This window comes from Capra hircus, chromosome 11, assembly GCF_001704415.2.
Source record: "Capra hircus breed San Clemente chromosome 11, ASM170441v1, whole genome shotgun sequence".
Taxonomy (NCBI): Eukaryota; Metazoa; Chordata; class Mammalia; order Artiodactyla; family Bovidae; genus Capra; species Capra hircus.
The window spans coordinates 14,772,026-14,789,609 of NC_030818.1; the positions used below are offsets into that span (position 1 = coordinate 14,772,026).

At 34.5% G+C, this 17,584-nt stretch overlaps 1 protein-coding gene across 1 annotated transcript in view; it reads left to right on the top strand.

The window, feature by feature from the left end:
* YIPF4 (Yip1 domain family member 4) overlaps positions 1-10,497 on the top strand; it is a 43,577-nt gene extending 33,080 nt beyond the window's left edge. Inside the window, exon 6 of the mRNA XM_013967524.2 lies at positions 1,591-10,497. Within this exon, the coding sequence (XP_013822978.1) occupies positions 1,591-1,728 (138 nt within the window). The 3' untranslated portion in view covers positions 1,729-10,497. The remainder of the gene's footprint in view (positions 1-1,590) is intronic.

Genomic DNA, 17,584 nt, shown 5'->3' on the forward strand with positions numbered 1-17,584 from the left:
TGCTTCTGAGACTATTCCCAAAACTGCTAAAACTGTGTCCTCTGGTTATTTTTAGTCGTTGAGTTCAACTGAAAATTGGTCTTTAATATTCTTTATACAACAAGTGAATGTGTTATTATAAAATAGAAGAGTCTTTTATAAAATCATTAAAATTTTAGGATAAAAATTTTGTGAACTTTAGATATTTCTTTGCCACATTTCTTTCCCTAATCACTTTAATCTTTGTGTAGCGATCTGTTTTGCATGTTTCTTGTTTTAGTCCAGAGTCTGTTGAGAAATAATGAAATAATAATGAAAGAATGAAATAAACAAATCATGAGAACTCTTATCCTTTAACTGTAGCATTGGAAAGCAGTTTACAAGCACTAATTTTTTAACATTAAATCTCTGTAATTTTACCAATCTTAACCATTTATTCACAACAAACATTTAATCATCATGTACAAATGGAATTTGATTATAATTTTATTTATTTCTCTATACTTTTTTGTAAGATTAAAATATCTTATATTTTTTGTCTGCATTTAGTTTTAAAAGTGCAGTAGAAAATTGGATCATCTCAAATAATTTTCAGTCAATCTTCCAGTATTTATTTTTTACCTCTGTACCAGTCGTTCTCAACTGATGGCAGTTTTGCCCCCCAGGGACATTTGGCACTATCTGGAGACATTTTTGCATGTCACAGATGGGGGAGGTGGGGTGGCACTAGTATAGAGTGGCTAGAAGCCAGGGGTACTGCCAAACATCCTACAGTGCGCAGCACAACTTCCCACAACAATCATCCAGCCAGAAATTTGATTAGTGCTAGGTTGAGAAACCCTTCTCTGTGGCAAGTGTTTCTATCATAATTTCCCTGATTTCTATCCTTGAAGTTATTCTCTCATTTTATTTTATAAAATGCCTTCAGTGACTACACTAAGAAGTAGTGTAGTATTTAAGTATTACATAAATTTCTAGTGGATGTAATTTAAAATTAAGTAGGTGCATAGTCAGAATACTCTAAACCAAAATGTTACATTTTTCCTCCTTCCCTTGTAACACTGTATTTCTACCTAGTCCTGGGAAAATGACTCGATACTTACAAGATTGTGTGAAATTTTCACTTAATCTGTTTTTCTACCTCTTGGAAAAAAAGAATATATTCTACAGAATCAGTTAGTTTTCTTAGGAAACAAATATCTTTCAGCATCTCATCCCAGTAATAGTTTTTCCAAAAGTTGCCTTGTCTTAAATCATCCAGGACAGTTGTTAAAATGACTTATAATTAGACCCTTCTTCTGTTAGAGATTCTGATTCAGTAGAACTAGAATGAATCCCAGGAAGCTAATCATCCCAGGTGATTCTTATAATTAGACAAGTTTGATAATGTAAAACCTAAGTCATTTCCAGATGTCAAGAAACAGCAAGGATGAATATTCTTAATAAGGTTTCAACATTCTCAATAAATTTTGCTGTTTCTCTCATTGGTTGCCAGAGTTGTTTTAAAAAAAAAAAAACTGCAAATGTTATTTTTACTCTATGATACTTAAAATGTTAATTGACTTGCTAATATGCTGCCTTTTGTCTTTTTTTTTTTTTTTTTTTTTTAAGCTCTTTGGTGTGTTTTGGGCTGCCTACAGTGCTGCTTCATTGTTAGTGGGTGAAGAATTCAAGACCAAAAAGCCTCTCCTGATTTATCCAATCTTTTTATTATACATTTATTTTTTGTCCTTATATACTGGGGTGTGATCTAAATCATACATAAGTAGAAAAAGACAATGTTACATTTCTGTGTAGGCTGGAAATTCTTGCTTGAGGATATTAAAAAAACCCTGTTGACGGTAAAATTTTACATGTTCAGATGTAAAGGCAGTTTCAGGTCTTTTTAAAACAGTTTTTTTTTGTATTTAATTAAGCAATTGGAGTTATCTGAATATTTTTGGTCAGAATTCTGAATTCTGTTTGATTCTTCATATTCCAGTGAATAAAATATAAAAGCATTGTGTTTTTAAGATTGTGTCAATATTCACCTAAAAATCTGTGCCAAAAGCACCTGGAATGGTAATTATATTTCGCTTGAAGGGTAAATATAATAACATTCTGATCATCTAAAAGTGCAATTTTTTCCTTTAAAGAGTTTTCTCCTGCATTGCAGATCCTGTAGATATATATTTATATTTATACATATATATTTATGAAGTAATTCTTATTCACAAAATATATTTCTGAATAGCCTAAAAATTAAGATATTTTAAATCCGATGCTTACACTTTCTTTAATTTGGCCTTTAATGTTTTTATTTATGAAATTAAATTTGCTCTTAAATTATATATAATTTTTAAAGTCTCGTACATGCTTCTGGCAATATGTCCTTGTTAAGAATTCTTTTTTTTTTTTTTTTACTTTTTTATTGCAAGATATTTGCTTTACAATATTGTGCTGGTTTCTGCCATACATCAGAATTCTCAATAATAACAACTAAAACTAATTATAACAATTGCTGATGTAGATTCGGTTTGTTTGAGTGTGCTATTTTTTACAAACCACTTTTGAATGTCTAAATATCTGATTCAAAGTTTCTGCTTATGGCATTTGATGATGGATATGGCATTTATTAAAACTGTCAGTATGTAGAAAAACAATATTATTTATAGCATCAATAAATATTTTTAAGTAGCACTTCTAAGCCGTAAAATTTGCTGAAAAGAGACCTTTAGAGTCTTGTGGTCCCGAGCAATGTTATATGAAGTAGAAAAAAATAAAATGCTTCCCAGCTGTGTGTTTTGTTTTATAACACCTTGTCTTGTATTACCTGATATTTTAACAAGTATCAGGTACTCTTTAACAAACATACAATATTTGGTGAGAGATACTAAGAAATTCCAGCTAGTTTGTAAAGTAGGTGAAATATTTGATATCCATAAAATACCAAATGCCTAAGAACTATTAGCAAATTATTATATTGTCCTTTCTGGTCTCAACTGGAAGAATTAACTGCTGTCTTCAATATGATAATGTGGCCACCTCTTGAGCACTCTAATGTGTCAGGAAATATCCAGCAACTCTGAAAAAAGCCTACAAGTTAACAAGATATCAAGCCCATCTCTCATTCTTTTCTCCTCTCCCCCTAAAATAGAAAAAAAAACAAAAACAAAAAAACTTTAAGCTGCAGAAGTGAGAAGTATAGAGCTATCTTTGGGCCAGAATAACGTGGGAAAATTACATGATGCTGATAATTTAAACAAGCTTAGGAAAACAGACTAGAAGCAACAGAGGGATAAAACTTCTAAAACTTAGAATAATTTGGAATAGTAAGGAAGGATCTATAGCTACAGAAGCAGTAACTACAAAGTAAATGTGTATCATACTGTAGGGGTTTCTGAGAGCAATACTTTGTTTTGGTTGAATATTAATATTTGATGTTCATAGCACTGACCCTGGAATCTTCTCCTAAAAGCTTGGGGGTCCGTACCAGGCAGTAGAATTTTACTAAGCAGTAAGTCAAGTGATTTTAGGACCAACTCCATCCAAAGGTGGTTTAAATTTATTTTTAAGCTATCATTTTTTTAAGATGTGAATGAAAAGTTCACTTGTATGAGTCTTGTTTATTATTGATATAAGATGAAATACTTATGTTCCAAAAAAGTATTTAAAAATAATAGTGTTTAATCTTGGGACTACTCTAGTTTAAGGTATATATAAAAACAATTAATAATGTTTCATAATGTTTCAAGCTCAGCCACTGTCTTCATGGGCTAATGAGCAAAGCACTTAGAAAGGATTGTCAGTTTGAAACATAATTTGTAAATGTGTACAAGATACAGTACTGTTACAGCTGATAATGGTAAGTTGACCATAATGTCCTCTGCTTGAATTTATATATAAAAATATTTTATGTCATATTGATTTAAAATAATGATTTCCAATCTAATTATTAGTTCATTAGTATTTTTAAAACAGAATTACCCAGATGATCTCTCCTAGTTTTACGTGTGTATAAGTGTTTAAAGTGTTTCCAGTCGTAGTAATCCTGATGAATGTTAATCCTCAAAAAAAAAAAGAATTAGAGACATTTATTTCTGTTTTAAATTGATGATAAATCAAAATCTATATATAATTTTGTTTATATTAAAATACAGTCTAGGAAGATTTATAAAGTTTTATGAACCATTACTAAACTTGCTAATTTCTAAGGTCTGTAAGGCAATTTTATATATAATCTATTTCCAAAAATTCCCTAAATATTAATGTGTTTCTAAATTAGTGAACATTTACATTGACTTAAAATGTGAGATAGATATTTTTGTTTATATATTGTTTAAAATTTAGTTAATTTAAAAAATTCTGATGTAATAAACATTGAATAATCCTTCTACAAACTAATAAAAATAATATTTTTCAAATTCAACAAACTGAATATTTTAAGATGATTGTTACTTATCTTTTACCTTTTCAGTAGTACGTATTTTAGCTAGTGTTAAGTTTTAGGAAATTGTGACACATTTGATAATTTTTGTTAAAATGTCTTACTTCCACAAAGTTTTGTTCTATATATATAATATACAAGTGGGGTTTCTTGTTTTGTTCTTTGCTGCAAAGGAGAACACCACACATCATGGCGAACTGTAGTGTCTCAGAGTGTTTAAAAGGCCCTATTACAGGATTTAGACTTGAGTTAATACAATTCATGGCAGTCAGAAATAAGTCTTAATAGAGCTAAAAATCATCCTCAGATTCTCTCTTCTCTGATATTTTAGTCACATAAAATAAGTTACTATCCTCTTTCATAAAAAGTTTCTTTAATTGAACCCTTGTGTTACATCTTGGGCTTTACCTAGTACCACGTGGTAATTTCCCTTTAGAAACAGAATTACAAGTGTTCTGTTCCTGTTTTGTATAATCTGACAGTAGTTTGTGTGTTTGAGAATCTGCTGTCACTTTTTAAATAAATTCTAAAATATGATTTTTGACATTACTCAATATTAGACATTCTTATATCTTTTCACTAGAAATCATTATAGTTCTGAAGAAAGTTCTGTTTGTGAAATACATTTTCTTTATAACAGACTTTCAATATACTTTATGACAGTTTTAGGTTCTGCTATGTCTTAGTGGGTATAGTTGTCTAAAGAGAAATGGTTAAGAGAATATTCCCTGTGCAAAGTGTATATTATTAAACATAAAGCTTAGGGTTAGGTTGGAGCTTCCCTGTTGGTAAAGAATCTGTCTGTAGTGCCAGAGACTCGTGTCCGATCCCTGGGTTGGGAAGATCCCCTGGAGGAGGGAATGGCTACCCATCCATTATTCTTGCTTGGAGTATTTGTGGACCATGGAGCCTAGCAGGCTGCTGTCCATGGACTTGCAAAGAGTCAGACACTTTACAGGGTTAGGTTGCTCACTTGAATTCTCTCGATATGCTGATGTTACTACACCTTGGAGGTTAATTTAGGTAAAGAATGTTGGAATGATTAAGATGGCATTAGTAAAATAACTCCCTGTTTTACATTCTGTATTGGTGATTACCCTGGTTTCAACTTTTCTGACTTTCAGCAAGATATCTATAAGTTTTTACTTTGAAGGTGTTTAGTTTACAACTTGCAAATTTTTGGAAAAAATTCTTTAAACATCCTTTCTGAACAGTTCAGTGATATACTAATACTGTCACTGAGATTTAAGTTAGATATTAATATGAAAAATGTTTAAATGAAATATTTTGAATTTAACTTGTAATTAGAGTATATAAAGATTATTAATGCTTATGGGGCAGGGAAAGTATGCTCTCCTACCTGTAATAAGCTTGTTAAATTAATACTTGGAATATAAGTAAATTTGATTTATCAAGAATGGAGGCACTAGTTTTTCTATAATACTTGCCACTGAGAAATTTTTATTAAAAACCAAGCAAGTGAAAACAGCTTACCAAAGTATTTAGACAGGATCAAATGAAATTACAATGAGTGACTGATTATGGGAGAAATTTGTCATCTGGTAATAAAGAGGAAAAGCTGGTATAAAAGATTGCTGCTCTTCATAAATGCTCAGTGATAAATGATTGAAATTGTACATTTTTCTCGATTTTATAATGACTTTCTACTTTTGTGAAAATTAATCAGTTGCTGTATAAATATCACTTATATTGTGTGCAGCATTTGATAATGAAACAACCCATATGTTTTGTAATCCTTATGCTAAATTACACTCTGATAACTGTAGCGTCGCCCTAGAAAACAGTGAAAATATTTTTGTTGTTGATGATGGGCCTACATGCTAAGTGCTTCATACTCAATTTTTTTGCTAAATGAGACCTAGGAAACTTTTGCCTAATATAGATTTATTTTCAAAGAATGGTACTGGTTGTAGCTTCAGGAATGAAGCATTCAGAAGAACTGGCATTTGAATTGGATACCATGAATGTGAGAAGAGAACAGATATCCATCAAGTGTTTATTGACCCCTTTCTATGTGCCAGGTTCTGCCCTAGGTTTAGGAATAAATGCACATGTGTGATCTCTGATGCACAACAGAGACCACACATGGCACCCTAATGAGCCAGTATTTTTGAGAGATAAAACAATTAGTTTAACATTGTAAAAACAGTTGCAACAAATGAAAGAGGGGCTTGTGGTAATAAGACAGTATATGACAGAGGAATTAGACAAGAAAAGCCTTCCGGAGGCAATGATGTTTAAGCTGAAATCCTCGGGTAAGTAAAAGTTAACTAAGCAAAGAAGGAAGGGAACACTATTACAGGTAGAGGGAATAGCAGGTGAGTAGAAGGAAATGAAAACTCATTTGGCGGAAGTTAGTACTCGTCAGAGCTTTTGATTAGATGTAATGGTGCTTTTAATACCAAGGCCAAGGTCTGTAGTCCTACTCTTGATATATCCCCAACAGAAATGCATGTACATATGCCACAAAAACAGGAGCATAGTAATATGATTCGTAATAGCAAAAAATTGGACATAGCATGTCCATCAACATAAAATAGGTACAAGTATACAGTGGGATTTTATGCAATGAAAATAGTTAGTGCCATGTGCAGGAAAGTGACCACCAAAATGTTTTAATGCTTTACCCTTATTGAGGAGGGAGAAGAGTTGTATTTGGAAAAAATCTTAAGGAGGACTTAATAATTAAGCTCTATGGTTTATATGCTTTTCTGTATGTGTGTTACAGGGCATCCTTAATTTTTGTAATTGTTTTAACATAGTTAAATTGCCACTTCACATTTTACTCTTTTTCATGTATTATGCCATAACTATCTTCATGTTCTACAGACTTCATAACCATACTTCAGAGGAATCTTCCCTGAATCTTGTGACTCTCCAGCTGTATGCCCCAGTTAGATCTTTATTACATCATTGCTTATTTCATTTGTAGTACTGCTACTTGGCAAGTGTCTAGATTTCTTTTTTTCAAGTGTTCCACTATTATGTAAGCTCCACTGGGGCAGGGACATTTTCTGACATGTTTGTTAGTGTATTCCCAGTACTTTGTTGAATGAATACAGCAGCCTGGTCATTGAATCCCAAATTCAGATTTGGATCCAGTGAATTTCAAAACCAACAGCTTAATTATTAGTTTTTCATAGATTATTAAAGTTAGGGAAAGCTTTAGAGATCATCTACTGAGTGTAATCATACCTCATTGTACAGATGAGGAAACCAAAGTCTAAGGAAGGGTTGTCAAACAACCTTGACCAACAGAATTGGAATAAGAGTTTATGTCTTCAAACCATCCGTCTGCTGCTTTTTCCATTACACTGTGGAACACCAGTGTTGCCAGATAGAGGGCAACATAGATGGTTGCCTTCTGTTGCAGTCTGTCATATAGATAATTGAAACATCTTTCTTTTTCCTTTTTGATCTTTTTCCATTTCATTAAAAAAAATCTACCATTAGTGTTAGGTTTACAAGTACTACACATTAATATTAAATAGTGAAGGTTCAAAGGGCTGTTGTGAGGATTAAGTGAGCAAGTTAATATAAAGCATATAAAAGTGTCCCATATTCAATAAAAGCTATTAAACTGAATTTATTTAGATCAATGAAACGAAGGTTTCTAGAAATATGCTCAATTATATACAGAAAGTATGAGATAAAGGTCGCATGCCAAATTGGTGTACATGAGATAATGCATCAGATAGAAATGTATTTGTTTGCAAGAAACAGCCCTATAATCAGTATGGTCATACTGGATAATTGTACCCTATGATCCTTCAGTAAACAAAGAGTTTCTTTTTCTCACATAAGCAATCCAAGGGTGTATACTCTAGGACTAACAGCAACTTAATGTCGCCAGGAACTCAGGTTCCTTTTATCTTTGTACTCTGCTATTTTTTTGGTTGGTGGCTTTCATCCATGTTGTCTCAAGATAGGTGTTTCACCTCTAGGTAGTACATCTAGATTCCAATCAGGAAGAAAGGGAAGGTTAAGAGGCCAAATGGAGCATGTCAGTCAAAGTTGCCTTTAAAAATCTCTCTGGAAGCCACATTTGGTGACTTCGTCTTATATCTCAGCAGAGAACAGAAACACTTGGCCACCCCTTACTGTAAGAGAGTCTGATAAAGTATTTTAAGCTGGGCATGTTTACTGCCCTAAACAAAGTCACGTCTGTTAGTAAGGAAGAACGGTACCAGGTAGGTAACTAGCAGTGTCTAACAAAAACATTATAGGCCACTTTAAAAAATGCAAGGATGGTTCTACTTCTTAGGCTGGAGTATGTAAGTTACAGATACATCAAGTATTTTTTTAAATAGGCAGGAGAAAAATTGACTTTTCATACGCTATTTGAGAAGATAAGGCTTTCAAACATGACGTAAAACACAAAACCTAAAAAAAATTCAACTTGACTACCTAGCATTTAAAACAATTTTATAGGAAAAAGATAAACTACTATTTGGAGGAAAATATTTTTAAGACTTACGTGTACAGAGGGCTAATTTCCTTAATATAAAAATAACATTTGGAAATTAGTAACTTTGAGTGAGCAAAGGACATACATGGGCAATCATAGTATATAATGTATAATAGTAAAAGAATTTATAAATTGATAGTTTAAAATGGACAAGGAATATAAATGAGCAACTCAAGAGGGGAGAAATTATAAAGACCAACATATATATGTACAGGTGCACAAATTCATTCATGGTTAAATACAGTTTAAACAACATTGGCCTCCGTTTGCCAAAACTTGAGATGATTGGTAATATTTGGTGTTAGTTGGTTGGGATTATGAGGAGATGTGATATTTAGCTGATAGACACCAGCATGGCTGTCTCAGTTAAAATACTGAAATTTATACCAGTGGTAGATGATTTTACTCTAACTGCAGTAGCACTGAAATTAATAGATATAAGTCCATTAGTTCTTTTTTGACAGCCGTTGATAATGGACCTTTTGTTGTAATGACATCTGAGAAACATTTGGAACATCTGTTAACTTGAACTGTGTTATGGTAAATAATGTTCCTGCCTTGTTCATTACCTGTGAATCATTCCATGTTCTAACAGTGGCTGTTGTGGTTTTCCTGTTTAGCGTATTATGATTATTAGGTGAAAAGTAAATACAGTGTTTTAATATTTTAAAATAGAAGAACTTGTAACAAAATAGTAACGGACACTCTAAAACTATTTGATGCTATCTTCTGTTAATGTGGAACATACGCATAGCTTCTGACCCAGCATTTTCATATGTTCACCAACTTGTGGATTCAGCACTATGCAGTGGAGCTTGCTGCAGTGATGAAAGTGCTCTATTCTATGCTATCCATACAGTAGCTGCTAGCCATGTAGCTATTGACCATTTGAAACATGCTTAGTGCAACTGAGGAGCTGACTTAGAGAGCTGCATTTGGCTAGTACCTACCATATTGGTCTAAGCAATGAGTGTCCACAGCAGTGTCATTACTAATATGCAAACTTGGAAACAACCTGGATTTACAAATTATGGTGTTGTCACACAGTAGAATACAATAATATTGAAAGATGTATAACCATGTATGAGGTTATGGATTATCTCAAAGAGCTAATGTTTAACAAAAGAAACCAGGCACAAAAGAATACATACTTTGTGATTCTGTTTATATGAAGTACAAAAACAGGATGTTGGTTACTCTTAAGTGGGAAGGAAATAACTGAAAGAAGGTATGGGAATTGAGGCTTTTGGGATGCTGGTATGTCCTATGATCTATTTCTTTATTTGGGTGCTAATTGTGTGTGTGTGCAGTTTATGAAAATTTATCAAACTATACATATGTAACATTTATACCTTTCTGTGAAGTTATTGTGTTTGAGTTTACAGTTGTGAATTGGAGGGAGAAAAAACACCCAGAGTGAGTGTTAGCAAAATGTTGATAAGCTTCTTAACATTCCTTTTAAATGCTGTAAGTGTTCATATTCTGAAACTGTGGAAGAACATGATAATGAACTATAGCTTGAAATGTTTCTTAAAAACGTCCTGAAACATCTTTTGATATTGCCTAAGAATTAAGATAACATAAATGATTTTCATTTCTGAAATGAAAACATGATTTATTGTAAGTGATGTTCTAAAATTTTTATCTAAGAGTTTCAATTGCTCAAATAAAAAATGTTTTTAAATACCCTTCAAATTGTTAACATCATCTGCTATGTTGTTAAGTACTGCCGCTGCTGCTAAGTTGCTTCAGTTGGGTCCAACTATGTGTGACCCCACAGCCAGCAGCCCACCAGGCTACCCTGTCCCTGGGATTCTCCAGGCAAGAACACTGGAGTAGGTTGCCATTTCCTTCTCCAATAAAACATTATTAATAAAACATAATTAATGTAGACTTGTTGGAATTTAGATTTATGGTCTCACTTGTAAAACATATCTGACAAAAACAGAAGAAAAAAAATTCAGTCATTACTGCACAGCTTCAGTTGTTACACATGAAAGTGTCTTCATAATTTACTTAGGCAAAATATCATAACTTAAAATGCTGTGGACCTAAAGGTATTATCTGGGGGGAGATACCAAAATTTATTACAGATGTTCAAGGAAAATAATTCCAATAACTATATAGAAACTTTACTGGGTTTTGAACAGCCAGTACTGTGGAAAGCTTGGGGAAAAAATCTGGAAATTCAGCCAAAGTTTTAGATTTCCAGATGTTTTAATTTGGCCCAAAGACACTAAAATATCTCCAAATGATATTATAAGTATGTAAATAAATGAATCACTTTTAAGTATTTCCCCAGTGAAATGTAATTTTGTGATAAATGTGTGATAGCAAATGTAAAATTTTTCTGAGAAATACCCGAAGAGCTTAGAATTTGTGATAAATTGTGATAATAAGAATTGGAATTATATTCTGGTTTCAGTAGCAACCTGTAGTGCTAGAACTACAAAAGTAATTTGGAAATTTTATCAAGCCTTGTATATTTTCTTCATTAGAGATTTTGATACCAGAACAAACATTTAGAATATGAAAATATTTTTAGAAAGTTGTCCTTACTAGAATTATTTAGTGAAGCTATCAATTCTTTGTTTAGGTTCTCCAGAGAGCAGTGTTTTATTAATTGAGGCTTATAAATTAATTTGACAGTAACTAAACGTGGTTGAAGCTAAAAACATGAAAAAGAAGCAGAGATTATTTGAAATATGGAAGTATATTTGATACTGATTGTTAATTGTTTTTTAATATTTATGTCTTTTTGGCTGCATCAAGTCTTAGTTGTGGCAGGCAGAATCGTTTCTGTGGCATGTGGGCTTCTCTCTACTTGGCTCAGTAGTAGTGTGTGTGGACTTAGTTGCCCTGTAGCACCTTAGTTCCCTAACCAGGGATTGAACCCATATCTCCTGCCTTAGAAGGCAGATTCTTAACCCTGGACCACCAGAGAAGTCTCTTGATTGTTAATTATAACTCAGTAAAATTTTTTAAAATAGTTAAAATATAGAAATATGCCATTTGAAATAACAACATAGAAGGCCAGTGCAAGTGAAAGTATTACTACCCAATTAATTGATAACATATTGATGTATTCCCTTCTGTGATGGTTAACTTTATATGTAAACTTGTCTGGGCCACGTGGAGCCCAGATACTAGGGTGTTTCTGTGAGAATGTTTTTTAGATGAGATTAACGTTTAAATACAGACTGAGTAAATAGATTGCCTTCCCTAAGGTGGGTGGGGTGCTTCCCTGATGGCCCAGTGGTAAAGAATCCGCCTGCAATGCAAGAGACTCAGGGTCAACCCCTGGGTTGGGCAGATCCCCTGGAGGAGGGCATGGCAACCCACTCAGTATTCTTGCCTGGAGAATCTTATGGACAGAGGAGCCTGGCAGTCCACAGTCCATAGTGTCACAAAGAGATGGACACGACTGAAGCGACTTAACACAGCAAGGTGGGTGGACTTAAAGGTCTGAGGAGGACAAAAGGGCTGCCGCTCTTCACCCTGGCCACAGTAAGAATTCCTCCTGCCCAACTGCCTCTGGTTAGGACATCTTTTTTTCCTGACCTTCGATTCAGAACTTCTCGATTGAGCCTGCTAGCCTTTGGACTGGAGGTGCACCTTTGTCTCCCCTGGGTCTCCAACTCGCCTGCTTACCCTCCATATCTTGGGACTTGTCAGCCTTTATAAGCTTGTGAGCTAATTCCTTTTAATAAATCTACTTGAATATCTATCTATCTATCTATCTAAATGTATATGTCAATGAGAATTTAGGCCTTACATTTTAAAAGAAAAATATTTGTAGAGGAATTTTATTATTGCTGCCGTTAGAATTGTAGAATTTACAATATAAGTTAGCCCTTTCTCAGAGGTCATTAAGATGTATTCAGTTTTTTGCAGTTAGTAAGTATCCCTAGACACTGGGTTTCTTAGGACCATAGGTATGCTTTTAAAAGTGTTTGTCCCTAAGAACTGTTGTTTCTTGGTGTTCACACTTCACATTGTACCTTCACGTGGCTGAAGGGACTAGAGAACACTCTGGCATCTATTTTTATTAAGAGCAAAATATATACAAACACACGCTTCCTATTTGGTTCTGTTTCTCTGGAGAAACCTAATACACTTTATTTTTTGTTCCTTATACATAGTCTTAAAACATGGACATTTTATGTAATAAATGTTGTGTAATCTTATTCTAAGTATACTTTAGTGCTCATTGAATTTCAGAAACCTATATAAGAGAAAATAGTTTTATAATACTTACCTTTTAAAGCATAAGGAATGAAAGGTTTTCTGTAGATGAGTTGTCATATATATAAACAACTTGTTACAGAATATGATTACCTGGGACTTCCCTTGAAGTCCAATGGTTAATCCTCCGTACTTCTAATATAGAGGGCGCAGTTTCCATCCCTGGTTGGGGAACTGAGATCCCATGTGCTGCACAGTGGGAAAAAAAAAAAAAAGAAGATGGTTACCTGAAAGCTAATTTCACTCACTTATGAGTAGTTTCGGGCTGTTCCTCAAATCTGGTTGTGGTCTAATTGGCAGTCGGTGGGATTTTTCTCCCTCTGATGATCTGACCTTCCAAGCTGACAGTGCAGTCTGCTCTGGGGTTTGCTTTCTTGGAAGCTGAATCACACTGATGACCCAAGTTGGCTCATGTAATGCTTCTGTTACTCACTTATTGGGGAACCTGAGTTTCCTTGTTTTACCATTGTTCTGGCCCATTAGTTTGAAGGTTGTTTTTTTCCCTTGAGAAGAAGGGAAAAAGAGACTCCTAGCTGTTTGCTTCCAATTATCTACTGACAACGAACTCTCTTCTTTGAATTTGGACCTGTTCCTAATAGTCTCTAGCCTTTGCTTATTCTGTGTGGTAGCTTTCTGACATTAATGTGTAGACTTTCAGTTACAAGAAACATCACATTTTTCTGTTTTTCTAAAATAAGTTAAATCTAACCTGAGATTCCTCAGGGCTAGCTAAAGAACTTCCAATGTGGGTCAGAAACTGGGTTCCCTAACCCCTTCATTGAATCCTGAAAGAACCCTTGGCCTTATCTCATGCCAAGGTTGGGTGTGTTTCATTGTTTCCACACCTTCTAGAGGATGCTGTTGCTGGCTGGGGATGGCATACCTTTCTCTAGTAGGCCCTGTTGCTCTGTGAGGGCCACTGAGATGCCCTCACTGCCGTTTCCGTTCTAATCAAAGGCTGACACAACATAGACTTAATCTTTGCTCTCAAGGTCCCTGCAGTTACACCAGCCTTGACCATCCTGGTATGACTACCCAAGAGAGATTCATCTAAATGTCTTAAGAAAATCCCCCAAACCTAGTCCCCAGGACACCTCCATTTTCTCTAATCAGACTGCTGCTTTTCCATCCCAGTACCAGTATCTCCCACATCCTTCTTCAATTCTTGAAAGTGAAAGTGAAGTCACTCAGTCGTGTCTGACTCTGTGACCCCATGGACTGTAGCCTATCAGACTCCTCCGTCTATGGGGTTTTCCAGGCAAGAATATTGAAGCAGGTTGCCATTTCCTTCTCCAGGAGATCTTCCCAACCCAGATTAATTCCTTTGCAACAAAACCCTGGAAGAATTTTTTATTCCATGATAGCCACCAAAGGAGCCACAACAGACCCTCCCCACTTCCTGCACACACCCTAGTGCAGAAGAGTCCACATTCTAGAACATAAAGGCTTGATTGGAATACCTCAACATGATAAAAGCCATATATGATAAATGCAAACAAACATCTTCAATGGTGAAAAATTGAAAGCATTTCCCCTAAAGTCAGGAACAAGACAAAGGTGCCAACTCTCACCACTACTATTCAACATAGTTTTGGAAGTTTTAGCTACAGCAATCAGAGAAGAAAAGGAATCAGATTGGAAAAGAAGAGGTAGATGACATGATCATCTATTTGCAGATGACATGATGCTATACATAGAAGACCCTAAAGACGCCACCAGAAAATTACTAGAGCTAATCAATGAATATAATAAAGTTTCAGGATATAAAGTTAATACACAGAAATCCTTTCCTACACACTGATAATGAGAAAACAAATTAAGAAAACAATCCCATTCATCACTGCGATGAAAAGAATAAAACACTTAGGAATAAATCTATATAAAGAAATAACTATAGAAAATTATAGAACACTGATGAAAGAGAACACAAATAGATGGAGAAATATGCCATGTTCGTGGTTTGGAAGACTTGGAAGAATCAATATTGTGAAAACAAGTATACTACCCAAAGTAATCTTCAGATTCAGTGCAGTCCCTGTCAGGCTACCAACAGTATTTTTCACAGACCTAGAGCAAATAATTTCACAATTTGTATAGAAATACAAAAAACCTCGAATAGCCAAAGCAATCTTGAGAAGACTGGAACTGGAGAAATCAACCTGCCTGACTTCAGACTGCTACAAAGCTACAGTCATCAAGACAGTATCATACTGGCACAAAGACAAATATAGATCAACGTAACAAAATAGCCCAGCGATAAATCCATGCACCTATGGACACCTTATTTTTGACAAATGAGGCAAAAATACACAATGGAGAAAAGACCATCTCTCCAACAAGTGGTGCTGGGAAAACTGGTCAACCACCTGGAAAAGAATGAAACTAGAACACTCTCTAACACCATACACAAAAATAAACTGGATTAAAGATCTAAAGTTAAGACCAGAAACTAGAAAACTCCTATAGGAAAACATAAGCAAAACACTCTGACATAAATCACAGCAAGATCCTCTGTGACCCACCTCCTAGAGTAACGGAAATAAAAGCAAAAATAAGCAAATGGAACCTAATTAAACATAAAAAGTTTTGCACAATGAAGGAAACTATAAGGTGAAAAGACAGCCTTCAGAATGGGAGGGAAAAATAGCAAAAGAAGCAACTGATAATCTGAAAAATATACAAGCAGCTCATGCAGCTCAATACCAGAAAAATAAACGACCCAATCAAAAAATGGGCCAAAGAACTAAACGGACATTTCTCCAAAGAAGACATACAGATGGCTAACAAACATGAAAAAATGCTCAACATCACTCATTATCAGAGAAATGCAAATCGAAACCACAATGAGGTACCATCTCATTCTGGTCAGAATGGCTAATCTCAAAAAGGCTACAAACAAATGCTGGAGAGGAAGTAGAGAAAAAGGAACCCTCTTAAACACTGTTGGTGGGAATGCAAACTAGTATAGCCACTATGGAGAGCAGTGTGGAGATTCCTTTAAAAACTGGAAATAGAACTGCCATATGACCCAGCAATCACTGCTGGGCATACACACCGAGGAAACGATAGAGACGTGTACCTCAGTGTTGATTGCAGCACTGATTACAATAGCTAGGACACGGAAGCAACCTAGATGTCCATCGGCAGATGAATGGATAAGAAAGCTGTGGTACATATACACAATAGAATATTACTCAGCTATAAAAATGAATGCATTTGAGTCAGTTCTAATAAGATAGATGAAACTGGAGCCTGTTATACAGAGTGAAGAAAGTCAGAAAGAAAAACACCAATACAGTATATTAATGCATATATATGGAATTTAGAAAGATGGTAATGATGACCCTATATGCGAGACAGCAAAAGAGACACAGGTGTAAAGAACAGACTTTTGGACTTCATGGGAGAAGGCAAGGGTGGGATGATTTGAGAGAATAACATTGAAACATGTATATTATCATACATGAAATAGATCACCAGTCCAGGTTCCATGCAAGAGACAGGGTGCTCAGGGCTGGTGCACTGGGATGACCCTGAGGGATGGGATGGGGAGGGAGGTGGGAGGGGGGTTCAGGATGGGAAACACATGTACACCCATGGCTGATTCATGTCAATGTATGGCAAAAAAAACCCCACTACAATATTGTAAAGTAATTAGCTTCCAATTAAAATAAAAAATTCTTTTTAAAAAGCTTGATTAGAAAAGGAGTAATACATTTTTATCATGATGAACTATGTTTCTATCATGGTGTGTCTACAGTCAGGAAAATAAGACCAAGTTGATTCATCTTTAAATATACTACAAAACAATTCAAACTAATGAAAAGAATGCAGATTAATAAAATCAGCCCCTGTGTTAAAGAACTTAAATAAAATGAATAATTTATTTCATCCCAACAAAAATGCCAACTCCTAAATTTGGTGATTTTGGATTTCCGTGTCTTTTCTTATAATTTAACTACATGTGTATGTGTCTGTATTCTTAAGCAGTATATGTAGGATTTCCTTGTATGTTTAAAATTTTTATGTCAATGGAGCATTTATATATTCTTTTGCATCCTCCATATGTGGTGATTCAGATAGCTGTAAATTTTACTCATTTCCCCAGCTTAGAGAATTTGTTCAACTGAATATACCATACAGTATTTATTTCCCATTCTCTGGTGGATGGGGCATTTAGGTTGTTGCCAAATATTTGCTATTACAATCTGCTATGCACATTCTTTCTCCCAGTGCATTGTGCATGTAACATTTTTCTAAAGGAAATTTTAACTAGGAGTAGAATTAGGAGGTCCTAGGGCACAGTGGGAGAGGCTAGAGATCTCTTCAAGAAAATTAGAGATACCAAGGGAACATTTCATGCAAAGATGGGCTCAATAAAGGACAGAAATGATATGGACCTAACAGAAGCAGGAAATATTAAGAAGTGGCAAGAATACACAGAA